The sequence below is a fragment of the Haliotis cracherodii genome, unplaced genomic scaffold (genome assembly GCF_022045235.1).
Source record: "Haliotis cracherodii isolate W230 unplaced genomic scaffold, xgHalCrac1.p SCAF_10, whole genome shotgun sequence".
Lineage (NCBI taxonomy): Eukaryota > Metazoa > Mollusca > Gastropoda > Lepetellida > Haliotidae > Haliotis > Haliotis cracherodii.
Genome location: NW_027266265.1, coordinates 55,876,670 through 55,900,632, shown reverse-complemented (window position 1 = coordinate 55,900,632; position 23,963 = coordinate 55,876,670). Strand labels below are relative to the sequence as shown.

The window sequence follows — 23,963 nt, the reverse complement described above, 5'->3', positions numbered from 1 at the left end:
TCGACATACTACAAGGACACATAAGCTTTCGACATTCTCGTGATCAGACAAGAACTCACGGCACACAGCCAGCTACTGATATCTACACTAAGTTTTTAAATCAACTTATCTCTTCCGTAGCAATGTGTGGAATGCAGGGAGGTAAGATTGAAGCAGAGATCTAACCAACAAACACCAAAAATCAATTGGTTGCTGAAGACCTATTCTACCCCGGATCATCACGGGTAGTGAGTGAGTGAGTGAGTGAGTGAGTGAGTGTGAGTGAGTGAGTGAGTGAGTGAGTGAGTGAGTCAGTGAGTCAGTGAGTGAGTGACTCACCGACTTAACCCAGCAATTATGGGTTTGGTGCTGAGACAGACACAAAGTCAGGTGTGGATTAGAGCACACAACCACAAGTTTCAGCACACCTACAGGATACAACTCAAGGGATATAACAGAAGTAATAATTTAGTCTGTGCACATTCATAAACATGTTGAATAAGTATAGATATGAATAATGAAGTGGAATAAGTATTCAAACTAGATGTATCAATATGTCCCTCAGCAATATTTTGTTTAATTAATATACACTGCACTCAGTAATATTGTGGCTGCACGTGAACAGCCTGTTAACAACAGTCTTCATCGGACAATGATTAATGTTGATATGAAATACAATTTTGAAACAAGAATCATCAGGATTTTTTGTTTGTTTGTTTGTTTAACGCCGCATCCAGCAATATTCCAGCTATGTGACGGCGGTCAGTAAATAATCAAGTCTGGACCAGACAATCCAGTGATTGATATCATGAGTATCGATATACGCAATTGGGATCGATGACATGGATCAACCAAGTCAGCGACCTTGACCACCCGATCCCGTAAGTCGCCCATTACGACAAGCATAGTCGCCTTTTACGGCAAACATGGGTTGCTGAAGATCTATTCTACCCCGGATCTTTAGGAGGTGAAATATGCAATACGGACATTCAGTTCGGCTACTTATACCCCACTTTGGATCACAGGCCATTGGACGGAGACATTCGGTTCAGTGAAGAAAATAATAATGCTGTTCAGTATATTTCAATATCCCAATTCATCAAAAGGCACCAGTTTATCTTAAGACCGATCTGTATAGCATGTTTCATCAAAAACTATTAAACGATTAAGGAGTTCTGCTCCTGAAACGGAAAACGTACATCCGACGGACGGACGGACATACTGAAACCTGGGGGATAATGAACAAAGCATATTCTCTTACATATGAACACATCTGATACCTTTCATAGTTTTCTAGGGCATCCTCGAGTAATACAGTGTATATGCATCTTCATTCTGTTACAATATATACCTAATTACCGGATCGGAAGTAACCTCAAAAGCACTACCGTCCCATCGCTAATCTAGCACAGACTTCCGGTCTATCCTGAGAATAATTCCTTTTGGATGGCTATGTTGAGTGTTGTGCTATTTGAACCACCTCATGGTCTAGTGAATACATCGTCTTCCCGGGGAGCGGGAGGTTGGTGGTTCGATCCCAAGCCTCACGTCATAACAAGAATACGGTAAAAGATGGTACTTGTTGTTACCCTGCCTGGCTCTCGGCATATTGGGGATAAAACAAAGACTGCTCGGTATACTGTGTCTGGGTGGGGTATTCACGTTAACTGGGACACACACACACACGTCGCTATGTAAGTGTCATTATCTTGAACAGAGGAGGTAAAGCTCCATTGCACCTCACCTTGAATTTGGCTCAAAAGGAAAAGGGGGTGGTGTGGAGGTGGGTGGATTTCACTCGCTTGATAAAGTGAAAACTGAAATACACAAGAGGTGAGGTGAAATGGGGTCTAATCCGACCAGCGCCAGACAGGGTAATAACAAGTACCATCGTTTAACGTCTTTTGGTATGATCCGGCTTGGGATCTAACCCACGATCTTCCGCTCCCCGTGCAGACGCTCTATCCATCGGACCATGGAGGCGGTCTAAATACACAAGAATAGAGTACTGAAAACAGGATGCAATAAATATCTACTCCTGAGTATACTGAATGGTAGCCGACAAACTGATAACAGCATGACATAGCTGATAGACCGATATCATTACATATATCAGACAGTGAGGCGGACATACTGGACTGCGAGTGAGTGAGTGAGTGAGTTGTGTTTAACGCTGCTTTTAACATAATACATTATTCAAGTTATATCACTGCTAGTCAGCTAAATGTGGGAGGAAAGCCCGAAGTGATGCAGGTCTCAGACATTTACCATTTCGGTGAAACCCACGAGAATGGGCATGGGTATGGTGCTGACAAACCTAGTAACATAATCAGGGCGAACCGAGATTCGAACCCACAATCATAGGTTTCTGGCATCTCCAAGGGACGCTACTCTGCACAGCGCATTGCGGCGCCTTAGAAGACTGGGCCATCCGTGCCCCCTACTGGACTGACAGAAGCTTCAGAATGTCATGTTCAGAAACGAAGTGTTTGGTATACTCTGTTACAGGTACTCCCTCTTTACCTCAGCTTTGATAAAAGAGTCATCTACCATGCCAATTAACACATTTTACTTTATGCAAATATACGCATTGACATGAAGAAATCACTTCAAATGCGATTCCATAATGACTATTAGTGTCGTTCAAAAATTACAACACCGATGCTTGTGTATTGATTTCTGTGTTGCTGGTTTTATTTAACTATGGCAAACAAACATTCACAAAGCCAAATCTCAAACGCTTAATCAACTGTTATCTTTGTGTGAGGAGGCCAGGTGTTCCCAGTTAGAGGAATATATCCTATAAAAAATATATCAAGTTACTAAGGTCAAGAGCACCGAACATGCCAATATCGTAAGTAGTTACGTTGACCTTTAAAGTCAACCTATTAAATGCCAGAATAACCCTCAACGTGTTTCTGAAGAGTACATAAATTGTCAAGTACATATTGTATATTGAACTTATTAAAAACACCCTATTTCCAACAAACGCCATTCTTTAATTTCATTAAAATAAAAAGCCTTACTTCATGGTATGGTAGGGTCTTGTGAACATACCCTCAAAATATGAAAAACATGTCCAGCGGTTTCCCAGACGAAGCAAATTTGGTTCACTAAATTGAGCTGTTGCTGAAAATATTGGTATGTTCACGAGATTTGAAGAGATGATTATAGGTTGGACAGACTGACGACTTAAGAAGACCCATAAAGGCTTATATGGACACACGTTTGCTTAATTTTTCCAAATCCTGATGGTCACGTCACTGCACTACCACCATCTTTCAACACCAAAGTAGGAGATATGGTTCCAGAAATACCAAGAGGATGCTTGTCACAGCAAATTGTGTGAGATGCGTCACAAATCCCATTTGATATGATTAACATTGATCTTAAACTGTTGTAAAAACAGAATTCTAAAACAAATTGGACTGAATACAAGCTACATTATGATCACATTATAGTATCTTTGATAAGTAAACAACGTAATTCATATTGGTAAAATTAACCCAGCACACCAATGACATTGTCACCTGTGAATATTTAAAAAAAATCCTTTTATGTTAATTCACTTTCATTCACATCCATAGTTTACTTTTGTGATCCATCTACAGTAAAGCTAGCAAAGAATAGATCAGAAAATACCGGGATCAACAAGTCATAACATTCTGTCAATATTCGGTTTATAACAGATGACTTCTGTAAACAGTGAACAAGCCCCAAATATATGAGTTTGGTTATTGCCGCCGTGAAGAGCATTTCAGTCATGTAAGTGCACGTCAGTTGATGTGAGAGGAAAGACTTAACAGATGGTTTGAAACATGGTGCTGACAAACGTTAAATCACAATCAGGATGAATCTGGGATTCGAACCCATGACCACAGCTTTCTGATACAACAAAAGGATGCAATCATGAGTGAATTGTCACTCCTTTAGACTGGGCCACACATACTCCTCTCCCAACATATAAGATAAAGTATTGTGCCCATAAAGTGTTCTTTTATAGTCAACTAAACCTTTCCATCTGTAAGTTGCTTAACTTAGCCTATGTTTTTGCCACCTTAATATCAATGAATATCACAATCGTAACACATATGGATCACTTTTATTTACAATAAAATACAGAACACTGTGTGTACAAAGACTACACTGATGAATGCTTAGGACAAATTCAATATATACACTGTACATGTCATGAAAAATGTTTCCAATGAGATAACATGATGTGGTTTAAAATCCTGATACTCCTTGGATAATAAAAACATTCAACACATCCTCAACTTTAAGAACCATTCTAATTTAACATGTCACTCAATAGATTTAACAGCCACATTTAAAATAATAGATGCATTAATTGATAACACAGAAAAATATACAACAAGAAATTGCAAGGCTAACTTTATTCCCCCACATGAATGTGATCTATGCACAACAAACAGTTTATCTTACACGCGATAAAATAAACAGTAATACCTATAACTATTGAATGTGAGCTCAATGAATGAATTTGTGCTGAAATTATTGCTGCGTATGATAAAATTCCTTTGGTACATGACATTTGAAACCTTTCAAATTTCAGGACAAGAGATGAAAATGATAAGTCAATGGAAGTTACAAAAGTTCATACATTAAACTTCTGGCGAGATGACGAAGCATAGCAATTTTGGGGTAGAACACACAAAAACTATACTCTTTTACTAATTGCATCCTTGGTCAATTCTACCCTCAACTGAAGACATTCCACCATCACGTCTACAGATTCCTGTTTGACTTCCAGGAAGTCGTCATTAATTCCCTGATCAGTGTACACGGCGTGCAGCTGGGCCGCTTCACAAAACATCCCTGGTCATAGTCTCATCGAATCACTTGCTGCGGAACACCAGACATGAAGCCACTGAAACCAGCAGCTTGCAGAGCCTGTGCTGAGGGCATCAACAGGTGGTTAGCACGCACAGCATCAGAAAACAGTGCATGGTAGTTAGGCAGAGGAACATATGCTGCTGTGATCACTCGACCTGAAAAAGAGATATGTATTGTTCAGGACCCTGTTCCACAAAATAATCATAGTGCTACAACTGTCACAAGTCTATGTTAAAGTATGGAAGTTACAATTACCTTACCGCTACGATCACTTTGTGGAACAGAGCCCTGGGCTTTATCTAGGATTTCAAACTAATTGCTCATTGCAGAAAAGTTGGAATTGTTTTCAAAAATTTGCTCAATATTGGGATTAAACTTAAGTTTTTTATTTCCTGAAATTCATAGGTATCTTACCAATGTCTTCTCAGCATTGCATCTCATGCAATACTCTACAACTAAGCATGAAAACCTCATCCTCTTTATCATGTTTATTATCCACATTATCAATGAAATCTCTGAATGAAGTCTCTACAAGGCCAATACACTAGTATTTCACCTATAACACGGCATGAATGCTCAATGTGAGAGGAAAGCCCAAAGTGAGGCAGGTCTTAGATGATTAAAAATTCGTTGAAACTAATGAGCACAGATACCGTGTCGACAAACCTAGATACATAATCAGAACTTGGGTTTGAACTCATGAAATTGTTTGTCATACCCAAGACATGCAACTCTACACAGAGAATTGCGGCGTCTGACACAAATGGACCACCTGTGCCCCCTAGTTTGGCGATTAGTAATTAAAAAGTAAAACTTATTGTTCCGACAAGTACCCAAATTGAAGTATCATTCAAGCTAGAACATCATCAACCAAATTCAACAGAATTAAATATAGGATTCCTGAAAAGTGTTCTGCTCCATGTGTCTATTTGCCTCAGGAGCAATGCAACTTGTGAAGGAAATGCAATATTTGAAATACGTACCTGCAAAGTACCTTCCATGAAGAGAGTTGACTGATGCAACAGCAGCAGCAATACTTGGACACTTGACATAGACATTGCCTTGTGGCGACGCCTTATCCACATAAATATGCAATACTCCACCATGTTTATTACATTCTTCTATCACATCATCTCGGATCTCTTGATCCCAGCTGCTTCGCGTCTCTCTGTGGATGATGCAACAAGAAGAGTTGACTAGGCATATTTGTAAAGTGAAGAGCACTGGGGTCTTGTGATATGAACAGCAACAATATACAAAAAACAATAATTCTTTGTTTAACCCGTCGGTCAGCAATATTTCAGCTATATGATGGCAGCCTGCACATAGTCGAATCTGAACCAGACAATCCAGTGATTGATACTGCGAACAACAATCCATGTAGCCAGGGTACGATGACAGGCTACTGACACCAAGCACAACCACCAGAACCATTTGGTTGCCTATTACCCAGCAAAGGTTGCTGGAAATGTATTCTTACCCAGACTCCCCATAGAGTAAGTATCAAAGAAGTTGATCAACCAATGGTTGGTATGACAATGCTCTATGTTGGCAGAATGTGACAGGTAATAGTTCCCTGGTAGTCATTTGTCAACTCATAACATACAACCATTGTGACAACCAGAACCCAACTCTTTCATTCCTCTTGCATGAAGAACCAGGAAACACGTACATGCTACAAGCTTCATGATCGGTCAAATTTGAGCATGTGACCTAAGGCAGCCAATCAAATTACAGCAATGGTACCGTCCTCGTGTTTGATAAATGTCAGATTTTGACTTTAGGTTTTTGCTAAATTGTGTTATTCTGAATGTTCAAAGCGGGAAATCACAATTTACATTAAAAATATGGAACTTCGTGGATGTGTCGTGCTAGGTTACGACCTGTGAGAAAAGATTTTTCATGCATATATTTTGGCATTAAACATCGTGTCTGAGACGAGAAATCGAGGTGATGAAAGACGATATATCATTTGACTTGCATTACACACGAACGAATAAAATGATGGAAATAACTTAGATGTAAGTTTGACAACTTTTAGATACATTTTTGTTGATTTTATTTATCACTTTTTATAATATATATAAAGATTTGCTTGAAACGTCCTAATTTTGCTCTTTGACATGTTCGACGTGGAGCCGTTGTCAAAGTATATTTTTTGCAATAACATTGCGTGAATAAGTGAATAATTTTTTAATCTATCGATACTGAGTGAGCGAGTATGGTTTTACGCCGCTTTTAACAATATCACAGCGAGGGACACCAGAAAGGGGCTTCACACATTGTACCCATGTCGGGAATCGAACCTGGGTCTTTGGCGTGACGACCGAACGTTTTAACCACTAGGCTACCCGACCGCCTCTAATCTATCGATAAAAAATGATAAATTGAAATGGATTACGTATATCAGACATTGTGAAATGTGCTAGATTTAATATATGAATGAATTGACAGGTGGGTTCATAAAATTATACACTATTTTGATGTGACTTGGTCGGTCTTCCGGCCTGCGGTGTCCGGAGACTTGAGGCTTCTTTGCCGGCGTACCGGCCTACGGTGTTGAAAGAGTTAAGCACTGTTAAGAAATAACTTTTCTACTCAAATTTTGTTTTAGTATGGCAGAACACTTTTTGGCTTACACCATGCAGTCATTAGAGTTAGGTTTGCAGGGAAATGGGACACCACAGCCTTAACCCAGTCATTTCATACTTCAAGTCACACCATGTGTGGTCAAAAGAAGTCACAGGGTAAGCTTCATGGGTGTATAGATACGAAAGATTTGCATAAGTAAAACACATCCATCCTGGATAACCAGGCAGTTTTGAATAAAACATTTGTTGACACAACTCTAGAAAATATCAAAACTTATGACAGACTATTTCTAATAACAAGCTTTGCATATCACATTTCATTTCTACTTACGTGTTAGGATCAAACATGTTGGAAAGCATGAAGCACTGTGTTGCTATAGGAGGGGCCCCGCTCCCTGCCGATGGGGCTTGCGTTGATGCCGCTGCTGCTGCTGACCCTGTAGCATTGGCCACAGCAGCAGTCAGGGTTGCACCTGGTGCAGTTCCAGCCTGATTCAATGCATTAGCTGCATACTGGGGGATTTGGAAGCCGGTACCTATGATGACAGAGTAACAAGTAGTATTTACAGACTATATTAGATTTATCTATAACATATTGATTATTTATGTTTTTCTTTCCAACAAATTTCTTTAGGAAAATGTTTGTTGTTGAATGCTGCACTCAGCAATCTTACACCTATATGATGGTGGTCTGTAAATAATCAACTCAATCCAGTGATTGTCATCTTTAGCATAGATCTAGGCAATAGGGATATCATAACATGCATCAACTAAGTTTGTGAGACTGACCACCTAATCTGTTAGTTGTCTCTTATGACAAGCATGGGTTGCTGAACACCAATTCAAACCCCAATCTTCAGGAACAATTAGTATATTCAGAGTATTACTTTTGATCCATTATACATTAATCATATATGATCAAATTTCGAAAAAAAAAAGATCTGTAGGGATGTATTTTGTGTTTGAACAAGATCAGACTATTACAAGGAGCAAGAATTGTTTTTCTCTGCAGTTCTGCGTTCAGCAATCAACCATGACATACAATCATTTCAGTTGGCTCTTCCACAGGCATTGGTACTGGGGGCCTGCAATGCAAAGTAATCCCCAAAACATGGGTGTTTGAAACCCGACAGTGAGTGAGTGAGTATGGTTTTACGCAGCTTTCAGCAATATTCCAGCAATATCACGGCGGGGGACACCAGAAATGGGCTTCACACATTGTACCCATGTCGGGAATCGAACCCGGGTCTTCGGCGTGACGATCCAACGCTTTAACCACTAGGCTACCCGACCGCCCCTGAAACCCAACAATTTAAACAAACAGCCCTTCAGCTTACCTTCAGCAAGCTTGGCCATAAGTTGGAGTCTGCCTGTGGCCCCGAGGTCAATACCAGCCCGATCCATCTCATCACTGTCCAGTATTGATGCTCCCTGACTCTCTGCTGTCCTTTCCGTAACATGACCTACTTTCATAGGTCGACCAGCAAGCTCGAACCCATTCAACTGTTCAAGAGCCTTCTTTGCATCTTCTGCATCAGTAAACTGAAACACCATTGATCATCGTTAAAAGGGGGAAGTCATAAGGTGTGCGTGTGAGTGTGTTCTAGTTCGGACTGATGCTTAGTTCATAGTGCTAGCCCACCAAGATACCTTTTCCGACTTCAACATGAATACTCCACTTGACACAATACACTGACCAGCCCTTGTTTTAGACCCTTAATGCCGAACACCAGGCAGGGTAACAACAACATTATGATATTTTAAAGAATTTTATTACTCCTTAAGTACATACAGTATTCGACGTAATAAGAGCCCCGCTATATTTGCTAATATATTGGCAAGTGAACAATCTCAATTAGCACCCCTTCCGATTAATCAATGTACGCAAGACTTATTTATTCGTGTATAATACGCACTCATGCGTTATATGCACCCTGAAATTAAGGGCAATTAAATTCTGGAAAAATATGTCTGTCGTATATTAACAGTCAGGCTGTCAGCATAAACCACGAAATTTATCTTTCAACTCAAATAATATTCTAATAAGAACCCCCATATTTCTAATTTTGAGAGCACCCTGGGCGCTTATTACCTTGAATACGGTAATTTAGAAAAACGACAATTTCCTATATATCATTAGAAACAAATAAGAAGATGTCCAAACAAATTCATGCTAATTTCTAATTTTGTAACATGTACCATGGGCCAGTGGCTTTAACATTAAAATAAACTGTTAATCATTTAACTGGATTTTACATTTTTACATAACATTTTATCAGTTCTAACTGTGTACCAAAAATGTTAAAATCGAGTCTGGTGATGAACTAAACCCACAATACATATTCATAAGATGACGTTCACATGAACCAACATTACCCACCGACATGAAGCCATAGCCTTGAGAGCGTCCAGTTTCATGATCCCGAATTAGTTTAATGTCATCAATCTGAAAGAAGGAGACAATTAGATATTAAATAAGACAAACATTAACATTTAAAAGAAAAATCTAAATCAATGTTCAAATTTAGGAATGCGATTAAAGGTATCTTTTTTATGATGAAGAAAAGATTCAGGAGTGCTTGGATTCCATTTACAAACAACAGTCATCAGAAAATGACAAATCCCCCCCCCCCCCCCCCCCCCCCCCCTCAACAAATTTGAAAAAACAAATCATCTGAATGTTACTTCTAAGTCCAACTTAAGAGAATTTCTATTTAATCTGTCTGTCCCAAGATTATTCATTGAGGCATCAAAACAATCCCATGAATGTGGGTATTTGGAACTTTGTATTTCTATGTCAGGTACACAACAATATGAACAGTCAGGGTCAAACTGGTTGCGATGAGAAGGAAAAACCCAGTAAATTCTAAAAATCCCTAAATAGCAAATGGCAGCTTTGACAATCTGGTCTTCGTGTGTGCACAGTTTAAAGAAAGAGTACCTATGACTTTTAGAGAGATGGTTCAGACAAACACACCATTATGAACCAGTCAAAGTCAAACTTGTTTCCATAGAAACGGAAAAATCAAATTCCTTTACAGCAAAAGGCACCACTTCAGCCCTTGATTAATACATGTAGCAGGGTTTTTTATGAAAGGTATTTCACGGTTTTCCAGTTGTGCTCTGGAAATGAAATCCACCACCCCTTTTGAGACTTAAGTCCAAATTATTTCTATGGAAATTGAAAAAAACAAAAATGCCAAAAATCTGCAAATAGCACAGGCACTACTTTTTAAACAAGAGTCATCAGAAAGATGTAAAGTAACCACTAGTAAATGTGCAAATCTGTATGTAATGAGTCAACAGTTGAATATTCTTTTAGAAGCATACATTGTTTAACCTTCTGAATGGTTTTCGAATTCTGGCCCGGAAAAGAACCCGTTCCCCAATGGAGTCTAGGTCCAACTTCTTTACATAAAAATTGCAAAAAATAAAAATTCGTAACAAAATAAATATCAAAAGGCACCACTTCAGTATGTGCCTGATAGCTTTGCCAAGTTTCGATCAAATACACTGAATGATTTTCGAATTCTGACCTGGAAACGAACCCCATCCCCAATTGAGTCTATGTCCAACTTCATTCCATAAAAATTTAAAAAAATAAAAATTAGAAAAATCCCAAAATATCAAAAGGCACCACTTCAGTATGTGCCTGATAGCTTTGCCAAGTTTCGATCAAATACACTGAATGGTTTTCAAATTCTGCCCCGAAACGAACCCCATCACCAATTGAGTCTATGTCCAACTTCATTCCATAAAAATTAAAAAAAAAAAAAAATTACAAAAATCCCAAAATATCAAAAGGCACCACTTCAGTATGTGCCTGATAGCTTTGCCAAGTTTTGATCAAATACACTGAATGGTTTTCAAATTCTGCCCCGAAACGAACCCCATCCCCAATTGAGTCTATGTCCAACTTCATTCCATAAAAATTTAAAAAAAAATAAAATTAGAAAAATCCCAAAATATCAAAAGGCACCACTTCAGTATGTGCCTGATAGATCTGCAAAGTTTCATCAAATACACTGACATGTCTTACCTCACCAAATGGAGCAAAGATACCCCTCAACATATCTTCGGTAATGTTGAAATGAAGAGAGCCCACATAGAGTCTCATGGGACCTGACGTTCCCTTCTGCAATAAGCTTGTGCTACTGGCAGTTCGGTTCTTCTCTGCCTGAGAACTCTGTACAATGATGGGAACACCAAGCAGCTTTTGATTGTTGAGACCCATTGCTAGAGGCACTGAATCAGTCTCGGCAAACTCCACATATGCAATGCCCTTTGACCGTCGAGTTTTGTTGTCTGTAATAAGACGTACATCTCTAACCTGCAAGATAAAAAAAAAATCAATTGTCACATTTTTACATCACGTTCCATTTCAAAGAAGTCCATACACAAATTTTGTACATAGCATTTTGAGGAAGTCCTAATTTATTCTAAACACTTGTAACATTGGTGAATCCTCATAGTTTTAGAGCTTGTTACTAATGCATGATCAGGATGGTATCACAATAATGATAAAAATAGCAGTTGATGTGAACAAATGTGTTGTTGCTTGCTGACAAGGTGTGAAGGTGATGACTTGCGTACAAATATATTCTACAAAATATGAAACACCTAGCTTCAGAGATAGATATATATATATATATATATATATATATAAAATGTAATTCCAAACCTGACATCCATCAAATACATTTGATTTGCAAAGTTGTTCCAGTTTTAATTACATGGATTTCAAAATTGCAGCAAAGGGATTGCAGCATGTTTCTCAAGGACATTGGTTCAGCATTTGGATTTGAACATCAAGAAAATTGAAAGGGTCACCTTGAAATCATTACTGGTTTATCATGATGCTTTCATTTGTGTGTGTGCGGCAACCTTACCTTTCCAACTGAAGAGAAGAATTCTTCCAGGTCTCTTGGTCTGATTCTTGCTGACAGCTGCATACAAAATATTGTCCGAGCATCTCTTTCTTCTGGTGTCAACTCGGGGAGGGTCTCTCTGTGGGAACAAAATCAATTAAAATTTGAGAAATTTAGGAATAAAACAGATAGCGTATATGACCGCGGATAAGCCGAATTTTGAGGACCAGAAAAAAGATTCTGTAGAAAGGGGTCGGCTTATCCACAGGATATACTTTCATGGTAGTATTTTTCGGATTGTGATCTGACAGAAACATGTCCTGAATGATGATCTGATAGATTACAACCTCCTGAAAGTTTGGAAGTTGTCATGACTAGAGCCATTATTGTTATAAATTATCAATAAACTTATTATTATACACCAATGTTGTCATTTTTAAAAAAATGTTATGCATGTTGCTACCTCCGATAATGAGTTTTCAATTGAAAGTTCAAAGTTTATCGTTCTTCATTAACTCGACAATCCACAGCTAAAATATATAATCCACAGATGAAATCGCCAATAGCTATTTTGCAAAAATCATAAATTGATAGTGAACAAGTATCTACCTTTATTGAAAAAGGCAAATATACAACTGTAACGGCGAGTTATTCCGTTCGCCATTTGCAAAAACATGTGATCAGCTGTTTCCTGTGACGTCACAAACGGTGACCACTGTGATTGCTTCCTGTTGTTTAAAAGGCAACACGGTACACAAGGAAATGAGCACTGATAATAAAGGGGCTGATTGGTATTGTTATGTTGTTTACACACAAACACTTTCAAGTTGTGGGTGCTTAGCGGTTGTGTTTGGAGTAGGGGCTTAATTCCTTTGTTTTCGAGAGATTAGTTTAATAAACTGGAGAAGCCTGTGAGTAAGTGATGGTCATTTAATTTGATAATGTATATATGTTTTTATTTAGTTATTTGTACACAACACAATAACCAAAAATACAATGATTTGAAACTCAATATTTGACTTGTGTTTTCATTTGTTAGTATATTTTCTCACAGGTTCATAATTCTATATACACCGATTCACAAAATGGCACTTAGTTGTTGATGGCAACAAAAAACGATCATAATGAGATTAAAAAAAGACAAGAGAAACAGCTTCCCACATTATGAAAGTGGATGACTGGTTTGTTAAATCTTTATTAGAAATAATAATGACTTTTTCAATATAATTACAACGTTTTTCATTTTATATTATTGAATATCTGCGAGTACCGGCACATGTCTTGCAGTCCGACTCATCAGTGTTTTTTGCCTTTCACTTCCTGGTTCGCCTTATCTGCGGGTCATATCATTTTCTTACGTATTTCAAAGGTCAAGTTAACATCTCGGGTTATCTACAGGGTCGGCTTATCCGCTGTCATATAGGTTAGGTGTTCAGATTGTATTGTATTAGAATATAATGATTCTGTGATCCACTAGTTCCGGTAAGGGAATCATCACAAGGTGTTTTGAATTGTTCTTACCTGACTGGACTTTTGCTTATACTTCTTGGTCGACGTCTTTCTTTTGACCGACTCCGCCTTTTTCTGATGGGAGATTTGCTTCTACGTCTTTCTTTCTCCTTGCTTCGACGTCGCCGATCTCTATCTCTGCTTCTGCTCCGCTTATCTCGGCTCTTGCTTCGACGTTCACCACCTCTTCGTTTCCTATCACGATCTCTGCAAAATAAATTACCAAAACATTTACAGTTTGAATTTGGTACAATGGTCCCCAAATTTTCTACAAGTAATCATGTTTTCAACTCTGAATCCACATTCATGAGACATGAGGTCATATGGCAGTTACTATGACAAAAATTGCTCCAGCATTTTACACTATTTCATTCTACTTTTCTCCAACGTAAAACTAAACCTTTGTAGAGGTAAAACATTCGCCAACTTATACATAAGCATGGTTTACAAGTCAGACAAGCTAACTAATCACTTGCAAAATGATACTTAGAGAGGAATATTAACATGTGATGGTGTTGCTCCCCTTGGCTTACATAATATAAGCAAACAATTTCTGTCTCCATTCTACAAAAAGTTCTTGCAAAGGTAGAAAGCCTGGACAGAACACTGATTATAATCTTTGGGTTAACAAACGGAAAAGAAGAAGACAAATCCCCCCGTCCCACAAATTGGAAAGAACAAATTAATATGACTGTTACTTTAAGTACAACTTGATAAAATAATTCCTATCTAATCAGTCTGTCTGTATACAAGAGTAGTTATTGACCTATAAAACAATACCATCATGGCTTGGGATTGGGACTTGAAACTTTGTATTTGTATGTCAGGTACACAGCATCAAACTATAAAATCTAAATTCTAAACATAGCTAAATTACAAAAGGCACCCAGTTGACCACCTGGTTTTTGTATGAGCAGTTTCAAGAAAGAGTACCTGTTAGTTTTAATGGTTAATACATATATACCAGGTTTTGATGACGAGTCTTTCAGAGTTTCCAAGTTGTGCTCCTGAAATGACACCTACACCCACCCCAACCCCATTAAGTCCAAATTGTTTCCATGGAAATCGAGAAATATGAAAATGCAAAAGGCGCCACTTCAGGATCTGTTGGATATATTTGCCAAGTTTTGTTGAAAAATATTGAATGGTTTTACAGTTACTCACTGAAAAAAACCATGGACGGATGGACGGACAGACGAGGTGTCAACTATATCCCCCACATTATATGCGGGGGAGGATAAAAATAACAACATAACCTGATTGTTTACAAGTTACATGAAATAATCGTTGTGGTAGCACAGAATAAAAAGTTCTTCTTTTACCTTTTCCTGTCACGGCTTTTACTTCGGCTCCTCTTCTTTCTGCTGAGAACAACATATCCAGTTCAACACATAATGTTAAACTTCATCTAATACCCCAAAGAGTCTTAAATTGTTAAACTTTAAGCTGAAGTTATGAATAATCATTTGTAAGCAGTTACATTAATTACCCAAAGAGACTGAGCAGTGAAATGGGAAAGCTGATTACAACTTTTGAAATCCTTGCTCATATTGGTATCTTATGACAATAGTTAAATAACATCCATCCACTCAATTTCTTTTAGCAGCGCACTATAAAACAAAATGCAAATACTGTTTCCAGAACTTGCAAAAATATAGTAAATTTGACAGCTCATATGCAGGCACTTATAAATCAGATTTCATAAACTGTTTGGCAAACAGCTCCCTATGAAATAAATACCTCATGGACACATTTAAGGAATCTCTGCATCAACCTCTGCAAGTAGCAGTTTGTTCTATGTCCCTTACTTCTATTCACTACAGTGAGCGAGTCCTGTACCCCATTGAACATAGGGCTCACATACCTGGTTAACGCTCAGGTTAGCATCAATTTCAAAGACCTTGCTCTTATAGCACTCAAAGAGATACCTATTTCAATATACAGAACAAATTACAATTAGAAAGGTGGCCGAAGAGTTGTTAAGATTCGGGATAGCTGCACCCTAGAAAGGAAATAAAACGCTGATGAATGACTCCATCATGAGCACAAAATCTGGAATATTGTAGTCATCTCATCCCTTCTTAAACGAGGGAAAGGACCATTTCCATTATTTGTGGTGATAGATCTTTCCTTTGAGAAACAGCCAAACAACAAAATTAATTTGAGAAACAGCATGGTCAACTTTTCTTCAGGATGTAGGGCTCCACACCCAAAAGCCTACAGAAACCATCATATGTTAGATTGAAACAGCTGGTATTCTGAAGAGAAGATAAATACTGGGAGTGTGTTCTACATAGTTGACACTATCTTGCTTCCAATACTTGCCTGAACACAACACTGTCTGACAGCAAACTGATCTATTTATTAGTCTGGACTTTCCCTCAACACTTTAAGGTCCATTGATAAACAATCCTGCCTTTCACAAGGTCATTGATTTCCTGTTGAGTTGGGGTGCAGGATAAACACCCTCAGCAGCTACTTCATTCCTTATAAACAACCTTTTGCACAACTCTGTCTACACTATGCGACTCATCTACAAAGATTACTGGTTTTAACACTAACCTTTTCTTATCTTCATGAGATCCACTTCCTTTTCTTTCTCCCTGCGAGGCCAAAACAGCACATTGATGAAATCAGCACAGCAATGGGTGAAGGAAGGAGAACAAATCACAAAGCATTAGTTCAGGTGCAAATTAAAAAGGCCCTGTTACAAATGTTACCCCTAGAATATCTGACATGTCCCACATTACCATATCTGGGCTGAAACAAAAGGTGTCAATTTATCAGCAAACTTTGGGACCCTAACACAGAAGATTGGAAACTTTCAAAATTTGAACTTCTTTCCATTCCTAATACTCATTGTTACTTTACTAGTGACAGACACTGGAGTTTATGACTGAATTTCGATGCTTGCCAACTATTAAGAACTGATAATTGCAAACTGAAATTAGAAATACTGAAGACTCCTCTATAATTTGGAAAGTTTCCAATCTGCTTGCCAACATCACAACACTATCTTGTCGAGCACACATACAACATGATTCTTAGTATTGATGCAAGGTGATTAGAAATCCAGTTCTTTGTGGAGCGGACTTTGATGAATCATGGCATTAAGTCAGGATGCTAAGATTCCCCACCGGACGGGCTGGCTCCAACAGCTGCTGTCCAACGTCCATGTGTTATCTGAGGTGAGATGGAGGGGCAAAATTTCAGTTGGCTTTCTCATACTCAAATTATACAGAATAACAACTTATGTTTTTGTTTAAGAATGAAGTCACTTAATCAGCTGGAATAGAAGCTCTCATCTGAACTGGCAAATAGCTTAAAGCGATTTTGCTTGAAGTGGTCCCATTGAATCAGATGTGATCAATCTTGTTATTTGTATACATCTTCAGATAAATGCGCATGCATAGGTTTGGTACTTGGTCCATGGGATGGCACTTATCTCATTTGCGACTGTTACTTATTTGAAAACTTATACTTAATTATTGACCAATATACAAGAAACCATGAATACAAGTGAGATGCTTTTCTTGTTGTTGCAAGTGGGGGATACCTGGATTTCTGTCATGTATGCCATGAAGCACAGTAGGGGATAGCTGTACATGTAACAGAGTTGGCAATCTAAGACGAAAAAAAATCACCAGCATAAATATTGTATTCAGTCCAGTTGTAAAACAAGTTTTAACGAAGATATTAACAGGACACTAACAGAACGCATCAAGAAATTCCCAATCCAAATTTTACAAACACAAAGCAAGTGCAAAACAGTCCTGTACATAATGGAACTAATCAACTTCATGAGAAGGATAAAATAAGGAATCAAACCAAATATATCCATGAAAAGAATAAGTACATATATTGTACTTTGCAAAACTGATACACACCACTGCACAATGTCCATATTACATAAGGATCTACATAATAATAGGTCTTGTGTATCTTAAAGAGGATCGCTCATACTCAATCACCTCACCTTGTCACAGATACAATTTTTATGCACCGTCTTGTCCAATTGTTTTTGATATCCTAAATTTTAACCTGTGTGATCTGTAACAATGTAAACCTGCTGCTAAAGTATATCATCATGATCATCTTTCACTGCACACTTGAAATATCCTGAAATATTACAAGTTGGTCACATCATGATAGTAAAACTCATGCATGCAACTAAATACTTACAAGGCACACTTGCAGCATAGCATATACGCTTACAAATGATATGTGAAAGCTGTCACTTCCCTGTCACTTCCCAAATCATGTTGTTACAACAAAGTATTAAATGCAAATAACTGTGCTTAGTGACTCTTTCAACCCATACTTTATCACATTTGCACAAATATGTCCATGTGGGACATTTAGAAATATCTTACATTTGACGTAACCTTTGAAATGCAACCTCTTTCAAATCATTGTGTTGGCCATTTAGAAATAGCAATGTCTCATATAAAAACGAACCTCTTTATTGAAGGGAGCCTCTAACATTGCCTCGACATCAAAATCCTCAGACATTGTTCCTGTTGAAGAAGACCTGTGTGGAATAAAGATATACAGTATTAGTATCAAGATACTGGAGCATTTGATATTGGATATTCAGCATTCTGACCCCTTCCCCTCTACTTCCACACCCTGGTTGCTTATTTTCCACCAAGGAATTGATGATAAACATGATAAAATTCAGTTATATATTTTTTTAGCAGTAATATTTACCAATTTTGTTTGCTAAAGTTGGGTATATAAAAGTATTAAAACAAGTATAGTGAGTGAGTGAGTGAGTGAGTGAGTGAGTGAGTGAGTGAGAGTATGGTTTTACGCTGCTTTTAGCAATATTCCAGCAATATCACGGCTGGGGACACCAGAAATGGGCTTCACACATTGTACAAATCTGGGGAATCGAACCCGGGCCTTTGACATGACGAGCCAACGCTTTAACCACTAGGCTACCCCACCTCCCCACAAGTATAAGTAATCAACATTGTGATAACACAAAGGTATCAAAGCATGTTAGTAGTACAAAATTTCCTAGTAAATGTTTTTGTTGCCACAGAACTTTCCAACCAGAAACCAGTATCATGAACCTTTGTCCAATGCATTACTCTGGAACAGTAGTGTCGTTAATACTCCTAGCTAACAACTAGGGCTGTTACGATTAACTCGCGTATTCTGTGAATCGAACCGTATCCATTCATGAATTGAATTCGTTATTCTTGGTCACTAGAATCGAATATTCATCATGTTCATGAATATGCTGTCATGAGCATTTACATACCCGGACCCTTAAAATATTTTAATCCATAAGAACATATTATATTTATATGTATAGATTTCTTGAGTGACAGTATTTTAGTCACGTCATTGTCGCATTTGAGCAGACACTAGTACCTGGATAAGTGAAGTATATTAATGTATAATAAATTAATAATTTACAAGCCATTTCAAATAACTATTTCGTTATTGATTCACTGAACATCATAAATAATACATCAACTGCTGACTTGTTATTGTATTGGTGAATAAATATTCGTATTTGTTACCCTATATTCATTATACGAATCGTATTCGCCTTATATTCGTTGCAGCCCTAATAACAACCAGTTATAACCACATCTGGTTTCAAACCATAAAATAATGTATTTTATATTTTTACAATAGAATGTTTGGTGACTTTGACTATGAGGAATATTAACAGAATAACGTCTACTTCACACAGTGACCTTGACCATCAAAGTCCCCAAAGTTATGTTGGAGGCACATGAGGTATGAATTGTCGGAACATGTCACAAGCACAAGAAAAAACAGTGGTAGAAACTGTTTTAGTCCACTAGTCCTTATGATGATAACGTATAGCAAATCCCTTTAAAATAGAAAATTTCTACTAGTCATTTGTTTTGAATGTTAAAAAAAATAAAATTATATACGAGGGAAATGGTTGAATTGATTGAAGCATGAATATATTGTGATAAAGATTTAAAAGTTGCTAGTTATTACAAGTAGTTAGGACTATTAATGTCCTCAAGACGAAATTGGTCCAAGGCTTGTAAGCACTATGGGCATCTAAGGCAATGTTTTCTGTCTAGGAATTATTTAAGGAAAACACATTTATCTTACTTTCCACAGCAAATTCTATATTTAATGGTAAAACTGCATTGTTATTGTTATTATTATACGGCTCGGAAATAAGGGGAATTAAATATTATGATTCCCTTGAAAACGTTTATATTTTGTATTTTAAGCGATTTTTATGCATTGGTAAATGTGCTTTAAATAAGGTGCTTGGTGAAACTGGTTGCTGTAGTATAGATATATATATATACCTCGATACCTTAACTATTGAGCAGTTTGGCAAGGACTATGACTAGTGCCAATTTCTAACGCTGAAAAACCAATGGTGTTGTAGCTCTTTCAGCAAACACATCAAGCAGCCATTTTAAAAGGCAATGATTGCTTCCAAATATACTATTGCTTTGTTCAGTCAGGGTTAGAACAATGTTTCTTTTCAACAGTAAAACATTATCTGATGGATATGACAATTGACATTCACGTAATGATAAAGCGGTAGTCCACAAGAAAGTGTTGCTGGCTCTTCCTGAAGATAACTTTCAGACAAGGGGACTGTAAACATAGACATCCCCTATTCCAATCACCAAAATTATTGACATTCTACTAAATCATGCAGCCTGATCAAAAAACCATTCAGTTCTCTCTTACAAAGTGCAAAGGTTGGCTGGTGACCTATTGAAACCTAGAATACTCAGGTGTTCCCCAAATCTTTACTCCACATGGCTCTACTTCATTCAATACAGTTTTTGGATGTTAAATAGGTTCATATTCCTATCCCATCCAAAACCGAACCACTTGTCCAGCATGAATTAATTTAACTAACATTGCCTCCTGTTGGTGTTAGCACCGCATGGGAAACATATGGCATTTGACTGAAGCATCTACTCTTCGTTATCAAAGGTTATCTGTATATTGGGTTTATCCTTCAGGACAAGCAAACATGACGCTTATTTAAGTGTTTCCAGTTCTAATCACAAACGCTGATGTAAAAACTCTTTCTAGTAAACTGCAGGTATACTAGAATATAAACATGTAATTGTAAATGTTTGTTTGCTCGCTGTGAGAGCTATATTTTCTATGAACCGTACCACCTTCATGCCGGTTTTAAGGTTTAGTTACCCCTAGATAATAATATATTGTATATATATTGTTCTCTGTGGTTACCGTTCTCTCTTGTCGACACCTTACGCAAAGTAACTGAGAATGAATTCGACGCCTTTTGAAAATGAAAATCCAGCTCAGCACGAGGAGGTATATTCGTGGTAATAGCGAGACACGAAGCATTTAGTGGAATCTACGATACCATGCAGTTGAAGCTTGCGTCTTGATACAAAATCACAAACACATAGAAGTGGTTGCCGATCAAAATGAGAACAAGGAAGATCAATTAATTTCGTTCTTCCAGTCTGCAAATGACCTAGTTTTTGTAACAACTCCAACATCATGCACACTCCAGTGTCAACAATATCACTTACACAAAAATATACCAAACAAATCGTAGATATACTGTTCAGAACTTTGCACGTCTTTCTTCCAGTTCCTAATCGACGAGACGTGTATTTCAGATCGTAAACAAGGTTGTCGTTTGCAATACGTAATGGCTTCCAAATTGGGGTTTCCACGTGTCTCAACACGGTGGACCAGATCAGGGGAGGTAATAAATGCGGGTTTTGTTTTTCCCTACCGTCAGAAAAAGATATTAATTTTTCCAACGCTATGATAGTGCCTTGAATGAAATTGTGACACTGTTCTTATGTGAAAGAATAATTTATATCCGATAATTTGAGGTAGCAGGCGTTTATTGTTTTGAATGTTAAAAAAAATAAAATTATATACGAGGGAAATGGTGAAATTGGATCGAAGCATGAATATATTGTGATAAAGATTTAAAAGTTGCTAGTTATTACAAGTAGTTAGGACTATTAATGTCCTCAAGAAGAAATTGGTCCAAGGCTTGTAAGCACTACGGGCATCTAAGGCAATGTTTCCTGTCTAGGAATTATTTAAGGAAAACACATTTATCTTACTTTCCACAGCATTGAATGGTAAAACTGCATTCTTATTGTTATTATTATACGGCTCGGAAATAAGGGGAATTAAATATTATGATTCCCTTGAAAACGTTTATATTTTGTATTTAAGCGACTTTTATGCATTGGTAAATGTGCTTCAAATAAGGTGCTTGGTGAAAATGGTCGCTGTAGTATATATATATATATACCCCGATCTCATTAAAATCAGACACACGTTCTCGCTACCGCTGAGGACATCCCATTACAGGTCATGTCAGAACGACTTTTCGCGAACTTTGACCGTCCAATGAAAAAACTAACAGGAAGACAACAGTAGCCACTAAGAAAGCAGTTTTCTTGAACCTTGTGGTACTAGTTTCAAACTGGGGACCTCCATTCCAGACTATGCGTTTTAAAGTATTTCGAATCAGTCATACAACCCGTAACTGTAGTTTTGTGTTAAGCTTTAGAGTTTGCACGACTAGAATACATATTCCGCTACCAATGTAACAATATACAACAAGATTTTCGTGCATGGAAACGGTAAAGAAAAATTATATTTAAATACACATAAACAAAGATTATTAAAAATGTAGATGTATTTCAGCAAAACTGGCACCAACAAATTTCCACTATCTCAAGCATTATGCTAGTATTGAATCATTCATGATGAGCCAAAATACCCCCCCCCCCAAAAAAAAAAACCCCATCAAAACAACCCAAACCCACAACAACCAAAAACAACAAAAACAACAACACCAAAACAAAAACAACAACAAACCACACATACAAACAAACAAAACCAAACAAAACACAACCCCTAAAACAAAACAACACATTGCAACAATGTAATTTTTGTGGCAGACAATTTCTTTTTTTCTCAAACAATAAGAAGCATAAATATTTTTTAAAATATTTTCGAGGACAATTTATTTTTTACGATAAAATCCCAAAACTGTCCCACGTACACGCTAGACCATTTCATATTCACATGTAACGTTTCTAAGTTTTATAACAGACCGTTTATAGTTAGCTGGAAGCGAGTGTGAGAGTATGGTTTTACGCTGCTCTTAGCAATATTGAAACAATGTCACGGCGGGGGACACCAGAAATAGACTTCACACATTGTACCCATGTAGGGAATCGAACCCGGGTTTTCGGCGTGACGAGCGAACGCTTTAACCACCAGGCTACCCAACCGCTCCCGAAACGGACTTAGAAAACATGTTACTTGAACCATTAAGGGTGTATACACAATTAAAGATCTCTGCAACTCAATAGACCTTATGACTTTTGAAAATTTCAGGAAGAAATATGTTGTTAAAGGTACTTTCTTCGACTTAGTAAAAATTTATCAGGAATATTCCCAGGGCCCTGAGAGAGACTGCCAACAATACTGTCCGTGTTAGCCAGAACACCGGAAATAAGGTGCTGTTGAATTAGTACACCCGCAAAAGGATGCAATTATATTCAACGATATACTTACAAAAGCACAAACTATATCAACAGTATGTGAAAAAAGGGAAAACATTACCGATATCTCACGACCATGGAAGGTTACAGTTATAGAATATGAACAAAAGACACAAATCTGCTCGATTTCCAATAAAATTTATTCACCAAACTAAAATGAAATACAAAAGATGAAAATAATATACATAAACGTGTGTACTTTTTGTGAGGATGAACCGGAGAGTAGAAAACATCTGTTTGGTTTCTGTAAGGACGTGAAAAGGTTTTGGAATGATCTGAGCTTCTTTATTAAAAGAATAGTTGATATCAATGATATCTCCACCGAATGTTGCAGTACTACTGGCAATTAATACTGGCTACAATTTCTTGAATAATATTATCTTATCCGCGAAAAGATATATCGGTATCTCCAGTATTGCAACAATAAACGTAACTTGGTTCTATTCTTAAGAAGGGTTAAACATCTTGTTCATTGCCAGAAAAAAGCCGTATTGCAAAGATTGAGAAACAATGGCGAATTCGATTAGTGAAATAATTCAAAAAGAAATATTTGCTCTGTATGTACATATACGCATTTATATACACGCTCCGACCATATATGCCTGGTTTTAATG

The 23,963-nt window shown here is 37.5% G+C and overlaps 1 protein-coding gene across 2 annotated transcripts; it reads right to left on the bottom strand.

Moving 5' to 3' along the window:
• Positions 1 to 2,733: 2,733 nt before the first annotated feature.
• LOC139454543 (RNA-binding protein 39-like) lies at positions 2,734 to 21,487 on the bottom strand. 2 transcript variants are annotated; one of them, XM_071236324.1, is made up of 12 exons: positions 21,340 to 21,487; positions 18,263 to 18,335; positions 16,367 to 16,407; positions 15,127 to 15,168; positions 13,817 to 14,011; positions 12,317 to 12,434; positions 11,467 to 11,757; positions 9,808 to 9,873; positions 8,765 to 8,969; positions 7,759 to 7,963; positions 5,820 to 6,004; positions 2,734 to 4,991 (listed from the first exon to the last, which is right to left on the bottom strand). In XM_071236324.1, exons 2-12 carry the CDS (start codon positions 18,314 to 18,316, stop codon positions 4,831 to 4,833), a joined length of 1,563 nt encoding a protein of 520 aa, XP_071092425.1. In that variant the 5' UTR covers positions 18,317 to 18,335; positions 21,340 to 21,487; the 3' UTR covers positions 2,734 to 4,830. The 2 variants fall into 2 exon arrangements, with proteins under 2 accessions (XP_071092425.1, XP_071092426.1); XM_071236325.1 differs by lacking the exons at positions 18,263 to 18,335; positions 21,340 to 21,487 and adding exons at positions 16,942 to 16,987; positions 17,361 to 18,229.
• Between the last annotated feature and the right edge of the window lie 2,476 nt (positions 21,488 to 23,963).

Bases quoted from the DNA above. Each gene is read 5' to 3' on its own strand.
- LOC139454543 (XM_071236324.1), bottom strand. From the start codon at position 18,316: ATGTCTGAGGATTTTGATGTCGAGGCAATGTTAGAGGCTCCCTTCAAT. The intron at 12,435-13,816 runs GTAAGAACAATT...TTGTTCCCACAG, and splicing joins ATAAGCAAAAGTCCAGTCAG to AGAGACCCTCCCCGAGTTGA. The intron at 9,874-11,466 runs GTAAGACATGTC...TCCTTCTTTCAG, and splicing joins TCTTTGCTCCATTTGGTGAG to ATTGATGACATTAAACTAAT.